General features: G+C 41.3%; 1 protein-coding gene across 5 annotated transcripts in view; it reads right to left on the bottom strand.

The window, feature by feature from the left end:
* The window catches only part of SSH2 (slingshot protein phosphatase 2), a 216,444-nt gene that overhangs the window by 87,109 nt on the left and 112,804 nt on the right, over positions 1-16,531 (bottom strand). For 2 of the 5 annotated variants that reach the window (XM_070394825.1, XM_070394827.1), the window contains exon 1: positions 12,807-13,091. The exons of the other annotated variants lie outside the window; for them this stretch is intronic. In XM_070394825.1, the coding sequence (XP_070250926.1) occupies positions 12,807-12,934 (128 nt within the window). In that variant the 5' untranslated portion in view covers positions 12,935-13,091. Of the gene's footprint in view, positions 1-12,806; positions 13,092-16,531 lie in introns of those variants that run through there. 5 annotated transcript variants of the gene reach the window in all.

The following is a 16,531-nucleotide window of genomic DNA, read 5'->3' as shown; positions in this document are numbered from 1 at the left end:
CCAAGGTGGTTTGTAAGATTGCCATAAAGAAGAGCATTGGTATTCAATATTTGTTTTTATTTCAACTGAGAAAGAGACTAGAGGTTATTTTTTAAAAAGCTTAATACACATTCTCATTTTCTGACAAAAGGGGCTTACAGCCTTGCTGAGAATTTCTCCAAGCATCTAAAATGGCAAAAAACCAGAGAAAATTCCAGTAGCATGGGTATAGTGAACCTCCATGATTACTGAGACTGACCACAGAAGAGCAACAGAAATGAACAAGCCCCAACTCATTAACAGCCAGAACTATAGTGGGTTCTTAACAGATACACTCAAGAACTTCCTGGTAGGTTAAGAAAAAAGTATGATTAAAACAACAATGGCTTTTAGTTTTTAAATTACAGAGATATAACTAGCCAGTCTACAATCTTCAGTTTTTCTTTAATTTTGAAAAAAAAAAAATTACACTAGGTTTAAATTTACTTAGACTCACTAAACAGAAATACTTAGGTTTCTAGGTTTTTCTTATGTAGTCTCAATTTGCAATTTATCTGTACAGAAGAGTACAGTAATAAATCACAATCTGCTAAATTTTCAGTAGTTGTAGCAACTCTTCTTTGAATCAATATCATTAAACTATTGTTTGGGCTTAATGTAACCTGCATTTATATAGTTCCTGATCTTTATTAACTGATGTGTATAAAAGATCCTCATGTCCACTAGGATGGCTTCCATGAATATTTATTTGATTTACAAACTAAGGAGTTGTACATTGCTTAGAGAACACTAAATAAGTTGAGCCATTAATTGGCAACTGGGCCACTGAACTGGTAGCCAAGTCAATAAGAACAAGGAAAAATAGCAATTGGCGCACACCTCCCCTGATAGCTCAGTCCACTGTAAATATTACAAGCCCTCTGTACCATGGGAACCACCTTGCCTACCACATGATGCTGATGTAATACTATCTAGAGCTAAGCACCTGGAGGAAGCAGAGAAAGAAGTTTTGCTTTGGATTACTTGATTGTGCTTTCTTTCCTTCTTTTATGAATCATAAAGCCACTAGCAGATAGTTTAATTATTTCTCTTCTTATACTGCCTGTGGGGATTTCACATTGTGCGCCCAGCCACTGGTACTGATTCAATAACAACAGCCTTGTAAAACTGGCAGCCTTCCTAAATAAGCTATGTAAAGTCTGCAAATGCTGCTTACTGTGCTGTGTACTCGGAGGGTAACTCAATAAAAACTTGATAAAAATTCTGCCCATGTAATATATCAAAAATATGCTCATAGCAATTTCCTAAAGAACACCACTGGTGTGTAAAAGATTCCCTTCTTACCACAAATGATTAATAGAAGTCATTCATCAAAAACTAATTATTTGGATTCCGACCAAGATGGCGGCATAGGTAAACACCGGAGACTGCTGCTGCAAACAACCACTTCAAAAATACAACTAAAAGACGGAACAGACATCAACCAGAACCACAGGAAGGCTGGCTGAGGAGAGACTCTTTAACTAGAAGGAAAGACAACAGCATTCCCAGGCTCAGAGGAGGCGCAGTGTGGAAAATTTAAAGGTACGGAGGTGCGTGCGCAAAGCAGGCTGGTGGCTGAGGGCACGGTTGTCGTTTTCAATCAGGAGGGAGTCTCAGACTCTGAGCTCCAGATCTGGGCGAGTCTCTAGGGACCCAGACTCAAACGGGAGAAGCGGGACTGTCTGGCTACGGTCCCTCCGAGGTTTGCAGCAGTTGCTGGGACTGAGAGGCAGAGCCCCTGGGGACGGACTGAGAGCAGCCATAACTGCTCCCTCTGCCCGCCCTGTTGATCCTCTGCGACCCGCCCCGCCCAAGCCCTGCGCAGAGCCATTTGTCGGATCGCCTCAGGCAAAGGCTAGATTAGCACCTCCCCAGAGGACAGAAGTTTTCCACACAGCTGATTCTCACAGCCAGTCGGCCTGGTGGTCAAACCCCTCTAGTATTAACTACAACAATCAAGGCTTAACTAGAACAAGACTGCGCACAAAGACCACAAGGGGGTGCACCATGAAAGCATAAAAGATGCGAAGACAAAAAAACATGACAGAAATGGAGGATATGGAGCTAAAAAACGCAATTTTGAGGGCTTGCAATAAACTTGAGGAGAGCCTCACGAAAACTAATGAGACCCTCGATGCTATGATAAAGAAACTAGAAATTAAGCATACACGGACTGAAATAAAGAATATTATACCCAATAGCAGACCAGAGGAGCACAAGAATCAAGCCAAAGAGATTTGAAATGCGAAGAAGCAAAAAACACCCAACTGGAAAAGCAAAATGAAAAAAGAATCCGAAAGTGTGAAGATAGTGTAAGGAGCCTCTGGGACAGCTTCAAGCGGACTAATATCAGAATTATAGGAGTGCCAGAAGATGAGAGACAGCAAGATATTGAAAACCTCTTTGAAGAAATAATGGCAGAAAACTTCCCCCACCTGGTGAAAGAAATGGACTTACAGGTCCAAGAAGCGCAGAGAACCCCAAACAAAAGGAATCCAAAGAGGACCACACCAAGACACATCATAATTAAAATGCCAAGAGCAAAAGACAGAGAGAGAATCTTAAAAGCAGCAAGAGAAAGAGACTCAATTACCTACAAGGGAATACCCATACGACTGTCAGCTGATTTCTCAACAGAAACTTTGCAGGCCAGAAGGGAATGGCAAGAAATATTCAAAGTGCTGAATACCAAGAACCTACAACCAAGATTACTTTATCCAGCAAAGCTATCATTCAGAATTGAAGGTCAGATAAAGAGCTTCACAGATAAGGAAAAGCTAAAGGACTTCATCACCACTAAACCAGTATTATACGAAATGCTGAAAGGTATCCTTTAAGAAGAGGAAGAAGAAAAAGGTAAAGATACAAATTGTGAACAACAAACATGCATCTATCAACAAGTGAATCTAAGAATCAAGTGAATAAATAATCTGATGTACAGAATGAACTGGTGATTACAATGAATCAGGGACATAGAAAGGGAATGGACTGACTATTCTTGGGGGGAAAAGGGGAATGGGAGATGCGGGAAGAGACTGGACAAAAATCGTGCACCTATGGATGAGGACAGTGGGTGGGGAGTGAGGGCGGAGGGTGGGGCGGGAACTGGAAGGAGGGGAGTTATTGGGGGGGGAGGGGAAAGAGGAACAAATGTAATCTGAACAATAAAGATTTAATTTTAAAAAAAAACACTAATTATTTGTAATATGGTCTTAACATCTGCCACATTAGTTCTTCCTTTTCTCTCACCACTGAAGTACTCTTTACCTGTGTTTATACAATTCAAGACATTTAAGAGGGCCAGAAATAAATGTCAGAGTCCCAGCTCAAATCTTACTCCTAATAAAGCCTTCACTAACTGGCTCATGTACAAAACCTTTCTGTCCTCTGAACACGTAAAGCACCAACTGCACCTTTCCTCTGGCACTTAGCCTGTGCTTAATTATGTTCATATTTATCCTTTTATTGACCTTGTCTTATATCCTCAACAGACTGAATATCCCGACTGCAGGAACCATCTTGTATTCCTTTGTATCTCCCACCTTTTGTACAGAATAGGTGAAATTATGACAATGATGCAAATGATAAACTTTTTACCATCAGACTGGCATAACACTTTGTATTCTAGTTCTTTCTACTATGCTTTGGCTCATGTCAAAAGAGCAAAAATATTAACTAAACGTTACTGAGTACATACTATTAGTACTTCACAAACATTACATTTAATCCTTACAGGTATTATTGGCTTCATTTTATTGACAAGAAAGGCTTATGGTAGTTATCCTATATAATAAAAGCCTAATATGCTAAGTGTCCCGTTGTCCGTTCAACCAATGCGTAATATGCGTAATATGCTAACCATTAGCGTAATATGCTAATGATATGCTAAGGCCGCTCAACCGCTTGCTATAATGTGCACTAACCACCAGGGGGCAGACAGTCAACCAGTCGCTATAACATGCACTGACCACCAGGGGACAGATGCTCTGAATGGTAGGTTAGCTTGCTGCTGGGGTCTGGCTGATCAGAACTGAGCGAGATGGGCAGAACACGCCCTGGAGCCCTCCCACGGTCCTTCCCTGGCTGGCCAACCTCCCGTGTCCTTCCCTGACCCTGATCGTGCACTGGTGGGTCTTGGCCTGGCCTGCGCCCTCTTGCCATCCGGGACCCCTTGGGGGATGTCAGAGAGCCAGTTTCAGCTCTATCCTGCTCAATGCAGAAGCTGCCCTCTGGTGGTCAGTGTGCTCCCACAGGGAAAGCGCCACTCAGCCAGAAGCCAGGCTCACGGCTCGTGAGCACAGAGGCAGTGGCGGGAGACTTCCCACTTCTGTGGCAGCTCTAAGGATGTCCGACTGCTAGCTTAGGCTTGATCCCCATGGGGAGTGGGCCTAAGCCATCAGTCAGACATCTCTGGAGGGCTCCTGGACTGCAAGAGGGTACAGGCTGGGCTGAGGCCCCACCCCCCAGTGCATGATTTTCATGTACCAGGCTTCTAGTGTAATATATTCAAGGTTGTACAGTCTATATATAGGTGGTGAAACTCTGATTGGAACTCAAGTCTGTTTCATTCTACACACCAGACTATGACTATTGGCCACAAGAACAAATGACAAGTAAGATTCTGAATATGTGACCCAAGAGAACTTTTAAGTATTTTAAAACAGAGCAGTACTTAAGAAATGGGCTATTTAAGGAAGTGAGTATAAGATTTTATTGGAGAAGATGAACATCACAGAGGTGGAGTTGATAGAATGTTCTATACCAAACTGGTGAAAGGGATGTTAAAGTTTCACACATTGTTTGAATCTGTTACATTCATCTCCTAGGAAGTGAAATTCACTAATAATTTACATCCCCCATTGATACCCCAATTTCTCAAACTAAAACTCCTCACAAAGATAAAGGTGATAAGATAATAGGAAGTTAAGTTTTTTTGGACTGAGAATATTAACTTTGGGGAAACAGTAATTTAAAGGTACTTGGGACAGAGGAGAGTCCCAAAGAAATGGCATCTCTTTAAGAACTCTTTGCTTAAAAAGAATTTTTTTTTTTTGCTTATGTGATACTTATTTTAAATCAGTGGAGAAAAATCAGAAATATTCTCATTCAATTAATCCCCCATGGCGATCAACTGCCTTTTATTACACAAAATTCAGAGAACAGCAGAGATGAGACAGACAAAAGCTGAGCTCATAAACCTGATCAGCCTTTTGCCGAGGTGTTGAAGATTGCTAAAGTGTTCGTTGGGTTGCAAACAGAAGAGTCTCTAGCATAAAGTTTTAAGAATACAGACACCACAGAAGACAAGCAATATAAAGTCCACAATTAAAATTCTCAGGGCTTGAAATGTCCCGTTATGGATCATGAATATGTGTATGGCTCTTTATCAACGATTAAGTATAGATGGTAAAAGAAACAATCACATTGGAAACTTTTATTGTTTTATTTTTTTTAACTAATGAACTCATTTGATCTCCACAATTCTCTGAAATGAGGCAGATATTATTCCCAAACATAAGTAATAATTTGACCCTCTAGCTGGTCGCCAAAAAATAATTCTACATCTTTTACATCTGAAAAACGAAATTGTTACAACTTTAAAAAAAACATTCTAGAATAGGTTTACGCTGAGGATTTTCTTTGAGTAATTCAAGCCTTTGGATTCTGTTGCTTTATATACATAACTAATGCCAAATCCCTTAGGTTACTAAAAGAAGGGTCACACCCTCTAAAAACAGATAATTTCAGAAAACAAGAGTCACTCAACTTGCACAACCTGCAAAGAGGAAGTGAGCCCAAACTTGCCCTTTGGTGTGCAACACTAGCAATCTATTTATATATCATTTGCTACATGCCTTCCAAATCACAGGAACACCTAAAAATGTTCTTAGCACGTTTCTTCAAGTTAAACTCTAATTATGTTAGTGGCAGCAACATCCCATGTCATTCAACAATGCAAAACTAACCCTATCTTAAAGTAGTTAGGATAATCTTTTTTTTCTGTCACCTTAGAAAGTGAGAAACATTAACGTGATTGCATCTACACCACTGTCCTTTAGCCCTAAGGAGTTTAATGTATGATAATCAAGAGGACTCACATTTACTGGGGAGACCTAAGAAGAAATATGAGCAAGATAATCGTAGACGTTTGAGTCTCTCAATCACTCCAAGGCCTCTAGCTGTTAGAAACAAAGAATGAATGACAGCATCCTGTTATTTGGCTTTGCGCAGTGGTTTCTCTGAGTAAGTCTAAAGAAATTGCTCAATTTCAGGAGTGCTTACAAGGTGAACACACAAGTCAAAGAGCAACACTTTTTAAAAAATCCACTCTAGATTTATCACAAAGAAAATCTGACTTGAGCACGTCACAACCTCACCATTCTTGTTCATCGTCATTGTGCAGATTTACTCTTCAGTTAACTTGGTTAAAGGTGGTTCCAATAAGGCCAACGTTGAGAGCTTTTCCCCTCCATCCTTCAGTTCCAAGCCAATTACTGCTGTACTGACTTCAAACAAGCACAAGTGTGGACAAAGCCACACAAAGTTACCGCCACCGCTAATGAAAACACAAATGCATCTTAATACCCTGACAAAGGACCATTAACCTTTCCTTCATATTTGAAGGCTATATAACACCTAGAAAATTCACTAGTTGAACTAACTAGTGAACTTATTTGATCACCCTTTAAAATATATATTCCACACTCTGGCTGGGTAGTACAGTTGGTTAGACTGGTGGTCTGTGAGGTCTGAAAGGTTGGTGACCATTGGTTTAAGGAAACCTTTGAGCATCGTCCTGATATACCAAGGTTGTAGTCCCATCTCCGGTCAGGGTACATGCCGGGTTGCGGGCACTATCCCCAGTGGGGGGTGTGCAAAAGGCAGCCAGTCAATGATTCTCTCTCTTCATTGATGTTTCTACCTCTCTCTCTCTCTCCTTTCTTCTCTGAAATCAATAAAAAATATGTATATTTTTTAAAAGAATAGCTTACTGATTTTTTTAGAGAGAGAGGAAAGGAGGAGAGAGAAATATCAATGTGAGAAGGTAACATCGATCAATTGATTGACTGCCTCCTGCATGCCCCCTACTGGGGATCAAGCCCCGATGGGGAATTGAACCACCAACCCCCTGGTGCACAGGATGATGCCCAACCAACTGAGCCATACCAGCCAGGTCCCCAAGAGGATTTTCAAAAGTGAAAATTGACAAGCTGTTTCTAAGACTTATCTGGAAAATAAAATAAGCAAGAATAACTAGCACATAAAAAAAGAGGTAGGCCTTGACATACAAAGTATCAAAATAACCACTAAATCTATGTTAAGTAAAACAGTATGGTATTGGTATATGGACAGAAAACATATTAACAAGACTTAATAGTATAGATCCGTGGTCGGCAAACTGTGGCTCACGAGCCACATGCGGCTCTTTGGCTCCTTTAGTGTGGCTCTTCCTAAGCCTTAGTAGTACCTTAATTAAGTTAATAACAATGTACCTACCTATATAGTTTAAGTTTAAAAAATTTGGCTCTCAAAAGAAATTTCAATCGTTGTACTGTTGATATTTGTCTCTGTTGACTGAGTTTGCCGACCACTGGTATAGATGAAGACCCCAAATATCTGTTAGAATTTAATATACAATATGTGAAGCATTTCAAATCAGTGAAGTGAGAATGGACTAAATAAATGGTATTAAATAATTGATTATGCATTTTGAAGAAAGGTAGTTAGATCTCTACTTCACACTATAAAGAAAAGTTCAGATGTTTTAAAGAGTGAAATATTTTAAAAGTATAGATACATTAGAAAAAAATGTGAAAGAAAACTTTTATAATCCTTGGAGTGGGTGGGAAGGGTTTTTTAAAGCAAGATACAAAATTCTGAAATCATAAGAGAAATGTTAACACATTTTACAGCAGAAAAATTAAAAACTTTTATAACAAGATGCAAAGTTAAAAGACATTCAATAAGCTGGTAAAAATTATTTTTTCCACATATTCAGAAAATGCAAAATACATCAAAAAGAAAAAAACAAATACCAATAGAAAAATGGCTATTAAGTACAAACATGCAAATCATAGCAGAAAAATGAAAAAGACCAATACAAATATAAAAGGATGCTAAACTTCCATAATAATATGGGATTTGCAAATAGAGAAGTATTTAAGAGTAAGGATCCTGGAGTCAGACTGTTTATGTTTGTGTTTCCATCCTGACTATAATTTTAGACAAGTTACTCAACATCTCTGTGTCTCTCATCTCTAATGGAGTGTAGTATCTAACTCATAAGGTTGTTAAGAAGAGAGAATGATGATAAAACAATGCCTGGCACATAGTAAAAAAATAACTGCTATTTAATGTCATTATTAATATTATCAGGGTTGGTGAAGATACAGGGAAAGACATACTCTTACAACTGGTAAGAGCAAATTGGCAAAGCCTTTTCAGAAGGCAATTTGGCAATATGTATCAAATATATAACTTATACATACCATTAGACCCAGAAATTTCACTGCTAGAAATTTACCTAAAGAAATGCTCCTATCCTATCTAATAAAAGACAAAAAGGGTAATTAACCGTACCTCCGCTACGCTTCCCATAGGCTAATCAGGGCAATATGCAAATTAACTGCCAACAAAGATGGCGGTTAATTTGCATACGTAGGCACAATGATGGGAGGTGAAAGGGGAAGGATGGAAGAAGCCGCCTGCCGCTGACAGTGATTGGAAACCCAGGTGGCAGGCAAGAGCTGGGTGGCAGGGCAAAGGCGGAGAACCCGGGCAGCCTTTGCCCTTCTCGAACTATGCTCATTCACTTACTCGCTCATTCACTCATTCACTCACTCATTATTCACTCACTCACTCAGCAAACCCTCTCAGGTCCCTGGCACCAGGCCAGGCACTGAAGTTGAAGCAGGATAAGACAGAGCTATGTCCTCAAGATGTTAGTAATTCAGTAGGGCGAAGCAGGCACATGAACGAGGCAGTTGTACGCACAGATGCACTGTACTGGGTTTGGTGAGGGCTGTAACTAACGCCGACTTTGTTCTCTTGATAAAATGGGGCCTCGGGAGCCAGGCCGCCCCAAGCCTGTAGGCCTGTGCCTATGCCAGGAGTGGCCGGGGTCTTGGAACATGACAGAGGGTGCAGGTCGGGCTGAGGGATCTGGCCCCACCCCTCACCCCCTAACCCCCGAGTGCACAAATTTTTGTGCACCGGGCTACTAGTCTATATATAAAAGCCTAAGCGACTGGCCAACTGGCCGACTATTCGATTGTCTGACCGGTAGCTATGACTCGCACTGACCACCAGGGGGCAGACGTTCAATGCAGGAGTGGAAACCCAGGCATGAAAACATGGAACAGACTGATGAATTTCTGAAAGAACGGGGGGAGGGTGGGAAGAGATTAACCAAAGGTCTTATATGCATACTAGAGGACTGGTGCACGAATTTGTGCACCAGTGGGGTCTGTTGGCCTGGCCTGTGCCCTCTAGCAATCCATGACCCCTCTGGATTGCTAGATGTCGGAGAGCTGGTTTTGGCCTGATCCCCACAGGCCAGGCCGAGGGGCCCCACTGGTGCATGAATCTGTGCACCAGGCCTCTAGTATGTATATAAAGATATATGTATCAGAACTTCAAATGCAGACCACAAGAGCTCTGAATTGGGAGACAGGAAATGCTGGTTCTAGTTTAGTTCTACCAACAACAACAAATCATGTAACCCCTGTGCAAAAAACAACCACCAAAACAATCACTTGACCATTTTAACATTTTTTAGTTTTTTACTCTGTAAAATGGATGACAACTTGTCCAATATGCCTCAGAGGAATACTTTAAGGATGTGGTCCCTGGACCATCAGCAGCAGCAGCATCTTCTCCAGCCTCACCCCAAACCTACAGAATCAGAAACTCTGGGGATGTGGGTCAGCAATTTATGTTTTCATAAGTGAACTAGGTGATTCAGAAGCAAGCTTAAGTTCAGAGATGAGCACATGTGAAATCACTTGGGTAAATATAGAGCAAAACTGAATTTACTTGGCTAACTACTGTAGAGCACTAGTACCATTACTAATTAAACAAAAATAAAACTGGTCCCACTTTTCAATTTCATTAAAAGATACATTTTTGGATAATAATCTCGATATACTCCTCTTTTGCTGAGTCTGAAGTCAAACATCAAGCTAGGAAGTCAAACTCATATATGAAACAAGAAAATAAACATTTTAGGTCAAGGACAAAAAGCTCAAGGTAACCTCGTTAAAAAATCAAGCAATGTCTTAATCACTTAAGTTTCAACACTTAAAAAAATTTTTTTTTTATTGGAGAGGAAGGGAGAGAGAAAGAAAGAAATAGCAACGATGGGAGAGAATCATTGATCAGCTGCCTCCTGCAGCATGTGCCCTGCTAAAAGTTTATAAGCTCTGCTTTTTAAATTTTGCTTAATCTTTTTTCTTTTTCTTTCTTACTTCCCACTGGGTGAATACAGTTGAAAGGCAGCTAACAGCATGTCCAGGCAATGCAGTCTGGTAAGGCTTCCAGGGCATACAACAGGTTGGAGGTGAGTGGAGCCTGGATGTGTTAGTGGCAAAAGGGCACCAGATGTTAGACCTTCGTTCAGCAATCGTGGTATTTGAGTTCTGGTTAAGAAAGAATTCATAGCCAAGACTCAAATACAAGCAAAAGTTTACTTAGAAAGTCACAGAAGTAGAAGTGAGCTGTGGAAGAAATGTGCCAGCTGGTCTGCGTGGGCTCAGGAAACAAGTTACAGAGGCAAAAGAAGAGCCCTTGGAGCTCAGGAGAAAGCAAAGGTATGCAGGCACCTTGAGGGAAGAAAAGGAGAAGGCACCAGCATGCTCTCCTTAAAATTTAGCTTGCTACATTTGGTCAAACATTTAACTAACTCACCCCTAACGCCTTGGCAGGGCTAGACCAAATGATTTCTAGGGTCTTATATGGCCCACCCCTGCTCTAGAGAGAGCGTGGCCTGTTTGATCTTCGTTAAAACTGTAGTTATACATACATAACAAAATTTGCCTTTTAACCACTTTTAAGTACAGTTCAGCAGCATTAAATAATTCACATTGTTACGCAATCATCCCCAAAACTTTTTCTTCTTCCTCAAATGAAACTTTGTACCTATTTAACACAAACCTCCCATTCCTCCTCCCTCAAGCCCTGGCAACTATACTCCAGGTACCTCATATATGTGGAATTATATGGCATTTTTCCTTTTTTATGGCTTTTTTTCACTTGGAATAATGTCTTCAAAGTTTATCCATGATATAGCATTTGTCAGAATTTCCTTCCTTTTAAAGGCTAAGAGATACTTAGTTGTATTATATACATATTTTGTTCATCCATTGATCCATTGATGGACATGTGAGTTGCTCCCACTACTTTTTTCATTTTTAAAATATTGTTGACACTATTATTTTGAGATTGGTTGTCCAGTTTCAGATTATTTACTCCCTTTCTTCTTTGTCATTCCATATGTATCTTTTTTTTTTTTTAAAGGGAAAACACAAGTAAACAGTTGATTTAATTCTGTGGAGTTTACAGTACAGAGCAGTAAAAGCACTTATTTTTGGTGGGGGGCTATTTTTTAGGAGCTCCCCCATGAATCTACACAAAGGGAAAAAGCTGAAACTCAAATGAGTTTAATTTGATTTGGTAGAAGGGCAAACCATTAATTAAAATAATAAAATAGATGTAAGATTATTTATAAATCACTCTACATGCCATTGTTGGGACCTTTAATAAGAAATAATGGAAAGTTTCTGTTGTTGGACATTCATTTAAAAGTCCCTTAAGGGTGACCTGGGAGGAAGACTGAAGCCTTACTTAAGTTCCAGGAGTCCAGAAAACCTCAGTAGGTGACTTTCCTGAAGCCACTCTAGAGTGAGTGCTAATACACTACTAAGACCAAACTCCTGCTATCTAAAGTAAACTAAACCACTCCACTGGTTTGAGGATGCGACTTGAATAGATGCAGTTCCTTTGCTTTGCGCTTTATAACTGCGAGGTGAGATTCAGCTTCAGCCCACAGTTCTCAAAAATGGCTAAACCACAAATTTAAAGGAAGGAGAACTCCAGAGACTTCAAAAACAGTCACAAAGATGCGCCTGAATCTTGCACTTTAGTGAATGAAGCTTTGCATACAGGCTTGGGTTGTGAGCACGTACTACTACAGGGGAAGACAAAAAAACAGCCAAACTACTGAAATCCAGTTTTTGAAATAATTCCAGACTACAACCAGCGGGAGCGAAGAATAAACTGCCTTTCTTTGTGTGAACGACTTGCAACAGAAACGTATGGTCAGACGAAAACTTATTTGAAACAAAAACCAAAACAACAAACACGGGCGCTGGATCACCAGCAGGACCCACAAAGGAGCCCTAGCGTTTCCGGCTGACTGTTCAGAAGCTACACACCGCCCTTCACCTTCGGTCTCCTGAGCGCCATATGGCTCGGCTGTCAGTCGGTCACCAAACAACCTCCCTGAGAAGACCCCACTTTCAGATACCCTCAAAGTTTACCAGAAATGATCGCAAAGGATTCTTCTGTCCGTTAACATCCCCCGACCCCCCACCCCTGGACACTTTCTGCCTCCAAGAATTACCCCCACCTCCACCCCACTATCCTCCCCGGACGCCCCGGGACCGCCAAGAATGCAGGGTGCAATTTCGCCCTCGCTTGCTTGCTCCCCAGTTGCTGGGGAAAGCGACTGCTAACACGCAAACTTTCCGAGCGTTAGCAGAGGGCAGGAGGGCGCGCGGCGCACTCACAGCTGGTTGATGGCGTTCTGCGAGATGACCGCGTTGGCAGAGAAGTAGGGGATCATGTCGGGGCCACTGAGGCTGCAGGTGCAGGCGGGAGGCGCCTTCCTTTCGCGAGTCAACGTGCTCAGGGTCATGAGGCCGGCTCAAGGCTTTCAGGTCCGCATCCTGGCCCCCGCCCGGCTCGGGCACGAGGCGATCGCGTTGGGATCCGCCCGGCCCGAGGCGCGGACAGCGCGGGCTCCCGGCGGCCGAATTGGGACCGCCGGGTCGCGCGGAGGCAGCCACCGCAGCCCTGGGGCTCGGCAGTGGAATCCCGGCGGCAGGGCGCAGCCAGCAGCCCGCCCCAACCCGCGTCCGGGGCGGGGCGCCGGCTGGGCCGACCCTCCACGCCTGCCGGGTCCACCCCGCCGCTGCGCCCCGCCCCGGAGTTCGTGGCACTCACCGGATCCCGCTGCGTGCGTCGGCTTTGGGGGGACAAGGGTCATCCCCAAACGGCCGCCACTTGGGCGAAGTAGTGAAGCGAGCCGGGGGTGGGCAAGAAAGGCTCTCAGATTTCTTGGGAATGTTTCAACAGAATGGTCCTATTAACAGTCTGTATACATTGAATCTCAAACAAACCCCATTTTTCAGATGACTTTAAAACTTTAAAAGGCTGTTCGTTAATAAATGCAACAATTTATCAACGGCTTCCTATGTGCTGAAGGCTGGGGAAATTCAGAGATTAGCTGGATTTAAAAAGAAAAGCAAAACAGTTGAAATTATGATGGAAAAAAACAAATTATCGACACAGTCTGCTACCCCTTGTAAATAAATTTACAAAACGCTTCCCTAACCATCCTCCAAAGATTCACCTTAGCTGCACACGTGAATCACCTGTGGAGATTTAAGAACGCCCAGTAATCAGCTGCACCCAAGACCAATCAAATCGTAATAATCTCTTGAGGTTGGAATCTAGATGTCAGCATTTTTCAAAGCTCCCCAGGTGATTCCAGTGTGCAGCCATGCTTGCGAATTACATTGTGCCAAACAATCCAGAAAGGAAGACAGGCTAGAGATTATATCCTCATACTTACAGATGTGTACAAATTCAAAGTCGAGCCAGTTGACCTTGTTTGATGCCACTTTGATAGGAACTCTCCAGTTTTATGACTCCTGATCTAGGGCCTTTCCCACCAATCCGTGAGGCCTTCATGAGTTTAAGCCTTTAAGCCTTTGTCATGTGCCTAACAACCCACTGAGCAGTGCCTTTCACCTGACTAGGGACCAGCTCTTTGTAAAACGAGAATTTCTTCTCTCTCTCCTACATGTTATGTAGTAGCTTACAAAAGAGGCTGGCCCCATGGAGGCATTCAATAAAAGTTAGCTCCCTTATCTCTCCTCCTCCTAATCTCATCAGAACAAATATTTTTAGGCACCGGTATGTTTAGCTTTTCTGAATCTTGATTAAAATGTATATCATTAAAGCTGCCTTAGCGATTCCAGAGCCAAAAATTAATAATAAAAAAAAATTTCACTATCCAATTATAGGAGAAAAGAGACTAAAATTAGAAAAAAAAAGTCACCATAAGACTCAACATATGCTAAAATCAAGAAGAACTGTGTCTTTTAAATATAAACTTTCTTATCTCTTTTCCTATTGGGAAGTTTGGCAATTTTCAATATACTAGTAATGAAATAATCTAAACTATAAATTCAGTGTCTAAAACCAGAATTATTCTTCTGTTAGTTGATCCTTCCATAAAACTTGTTACCAAGGCACTGAGGGACTAGAAATATGGCAAACTCATACTGAAATAGATATTGGAAATAGATATCTAAGTTTTCTACAGATCCGGTCATAGGAAGGAACCAATTGGCAAGCGAAGAGTAAGTGAAAGGTCTGGATCTTAGAGTCCAGTGCATCATTATCTTCATCCATCTCTAAGAAGGAAAATGTTTGAAAGGTTTGTTCTGGCTGCGTCAGCATGCACCCAAATGCAGTGTAAGAAAAAAAAATCTGCTGATACATCCCAAAATAAATTGCTTTAAATATCTGGCAAACTTGCCAGTTTAAAAACTTCTTCCAGACTGTAATTTATTACAACCTCCTGCAGTGACTTAAAAAAAAAAAAGAAGGCAGCAGGCTGTTTACTAGTAAACAGAACTATTAAGGTGATGGGTCCAGTTCCTTTCATGACACAGCAGAGATGAGATTTTACTGAAGTCAACATTAAATGATGTCTTTTAGGAAAGATGATGGCGCGGTAATCATCTGAATCTGTCTTAAAAAGAAGTCAGTAGGCCCAGTCAGTGTTGCTCACTGACACCCTATTGATTCCCGGTCAGAGCACAGTGGAATTGAACCAGCAACCCTTCAGTACACCGGAGCATGCCCAACTAACTGATCGATCTCTCATGGACGCTTCTCCCGTTGTTTCTCTCTCTCTCCAAAGTCAATAAAAACATATTAAAAAGAAAGTCAGCAGGAAATGTATCTTACTCAATTCACACTTAATATCCCTCACATTTAAAAATGCTGGAGATAAAGATTTCATAAATATGTATAGTTGTCTTTTATAAATAGGTTCCTATAGTGACACCCCAGAAGTGCATAGTCCTTTGTTTTCCCTCAAAAGACCTCTGTCAGTGCCTGTTCAGCTAAGGAGACTATTTTAACTCCCTCATCCAGGCTTTTTCAAAAGCTTTTCAAATTAAATTCTTGCTTTGAACTGTAATATAAGGAATTGGGAAAGTGCTAGAATATGCCTCTCAGTTTTTTAAGAAAATAATTAAATCATCTTTGCAAACTGAGATACCTTTAAGGAAATAGTTCTTTCTACTGCTGCCTGTTTTAAAAAGTTGAAAAAATTTCCATTATTTTCACACTCTTTATAATGTCAAAATGTCAATCAATTTCGTTTCAGCTCAATTTAATTCTTTACTCTCCACTGTCAGGAAACAAGGCTCCAGGGAGCAAGATCTCTGTACCCAAGCATCTAGGACTTAAAAAATGATTCCAAATTAGATTGAGCAGCATGAAATAAACTAAGCTAGTTTTCTACTCCCCATGAAGTCAGAAGGAGCTTTCTCTAAAAAAAATTTGCACAAAGTTTCCTGAAGAAAAATTGCTGCATTTTTTTACACTGTTGCTTGAGTTGGATTTGAAATTAATTTTGCCCTGTCATTTGCTGACCACTTCAAGGCTCAGAAACATGAATATTTTAAAGTGTTAATTTGGCTCTTGACACCATTAACTATGACCAAATAAAATTTTTATAGAATTACATGTTAAACGATTAAAATATTTTAAAATATTTTAAAATTGATTTTGAGAGAGAGAGAGAGAGAGAGGAACATTGATGAGAGATCGAAACATTCATTGGTTGCCTCTTACACCACCATTCCCCGCCCAACGGTGTGCCGTACCAGCACAGCCAAGGGTGATCCTGAGTGGGGGTGATGAAAGGATTAAGAAAAGACAGACAAGAGAATGAAAGCTGGGTCTCGGTGGGATGCTGCTCCCTGATGAGGAGACAGTGCCAGCGCCCACAAGCCGTGTCTTTATTTTATAGCAGATGCTATGAGGCAAAGTAGGGGCGTGATCAAGATGTTTACAGCATTCTCGTGAGTTTCAACCTCACTCAACTACATGCACCTGAACTCTAGCACAAGGCACGTGGGGCCACGTGTTCGGACCATAGGTTCCAGCTTACAACTATAGCTGTTGGCTATAATTGTGCTGGGAAGGCTCT

This window comes from Myotis yumanensis, unplaced genomic scaffold (genome assembly GCF_028538775.1).
Source record: "Myotis yumanensis isolate MYYU_CA2020_CCGP unplaced genomic scaffold, mMyoYum1.0.hap1 SCAF_16, whole genome shotgun sequence".
NCBI lineage: Eukaryota > Metazoa > Chordata > Mammalia > Chiroptera > Vespertilionidae > Myotis > Myotis yumanensis.
This window is presented reverse-complemented; position numbering and strand designations above follow the sequence as displayed.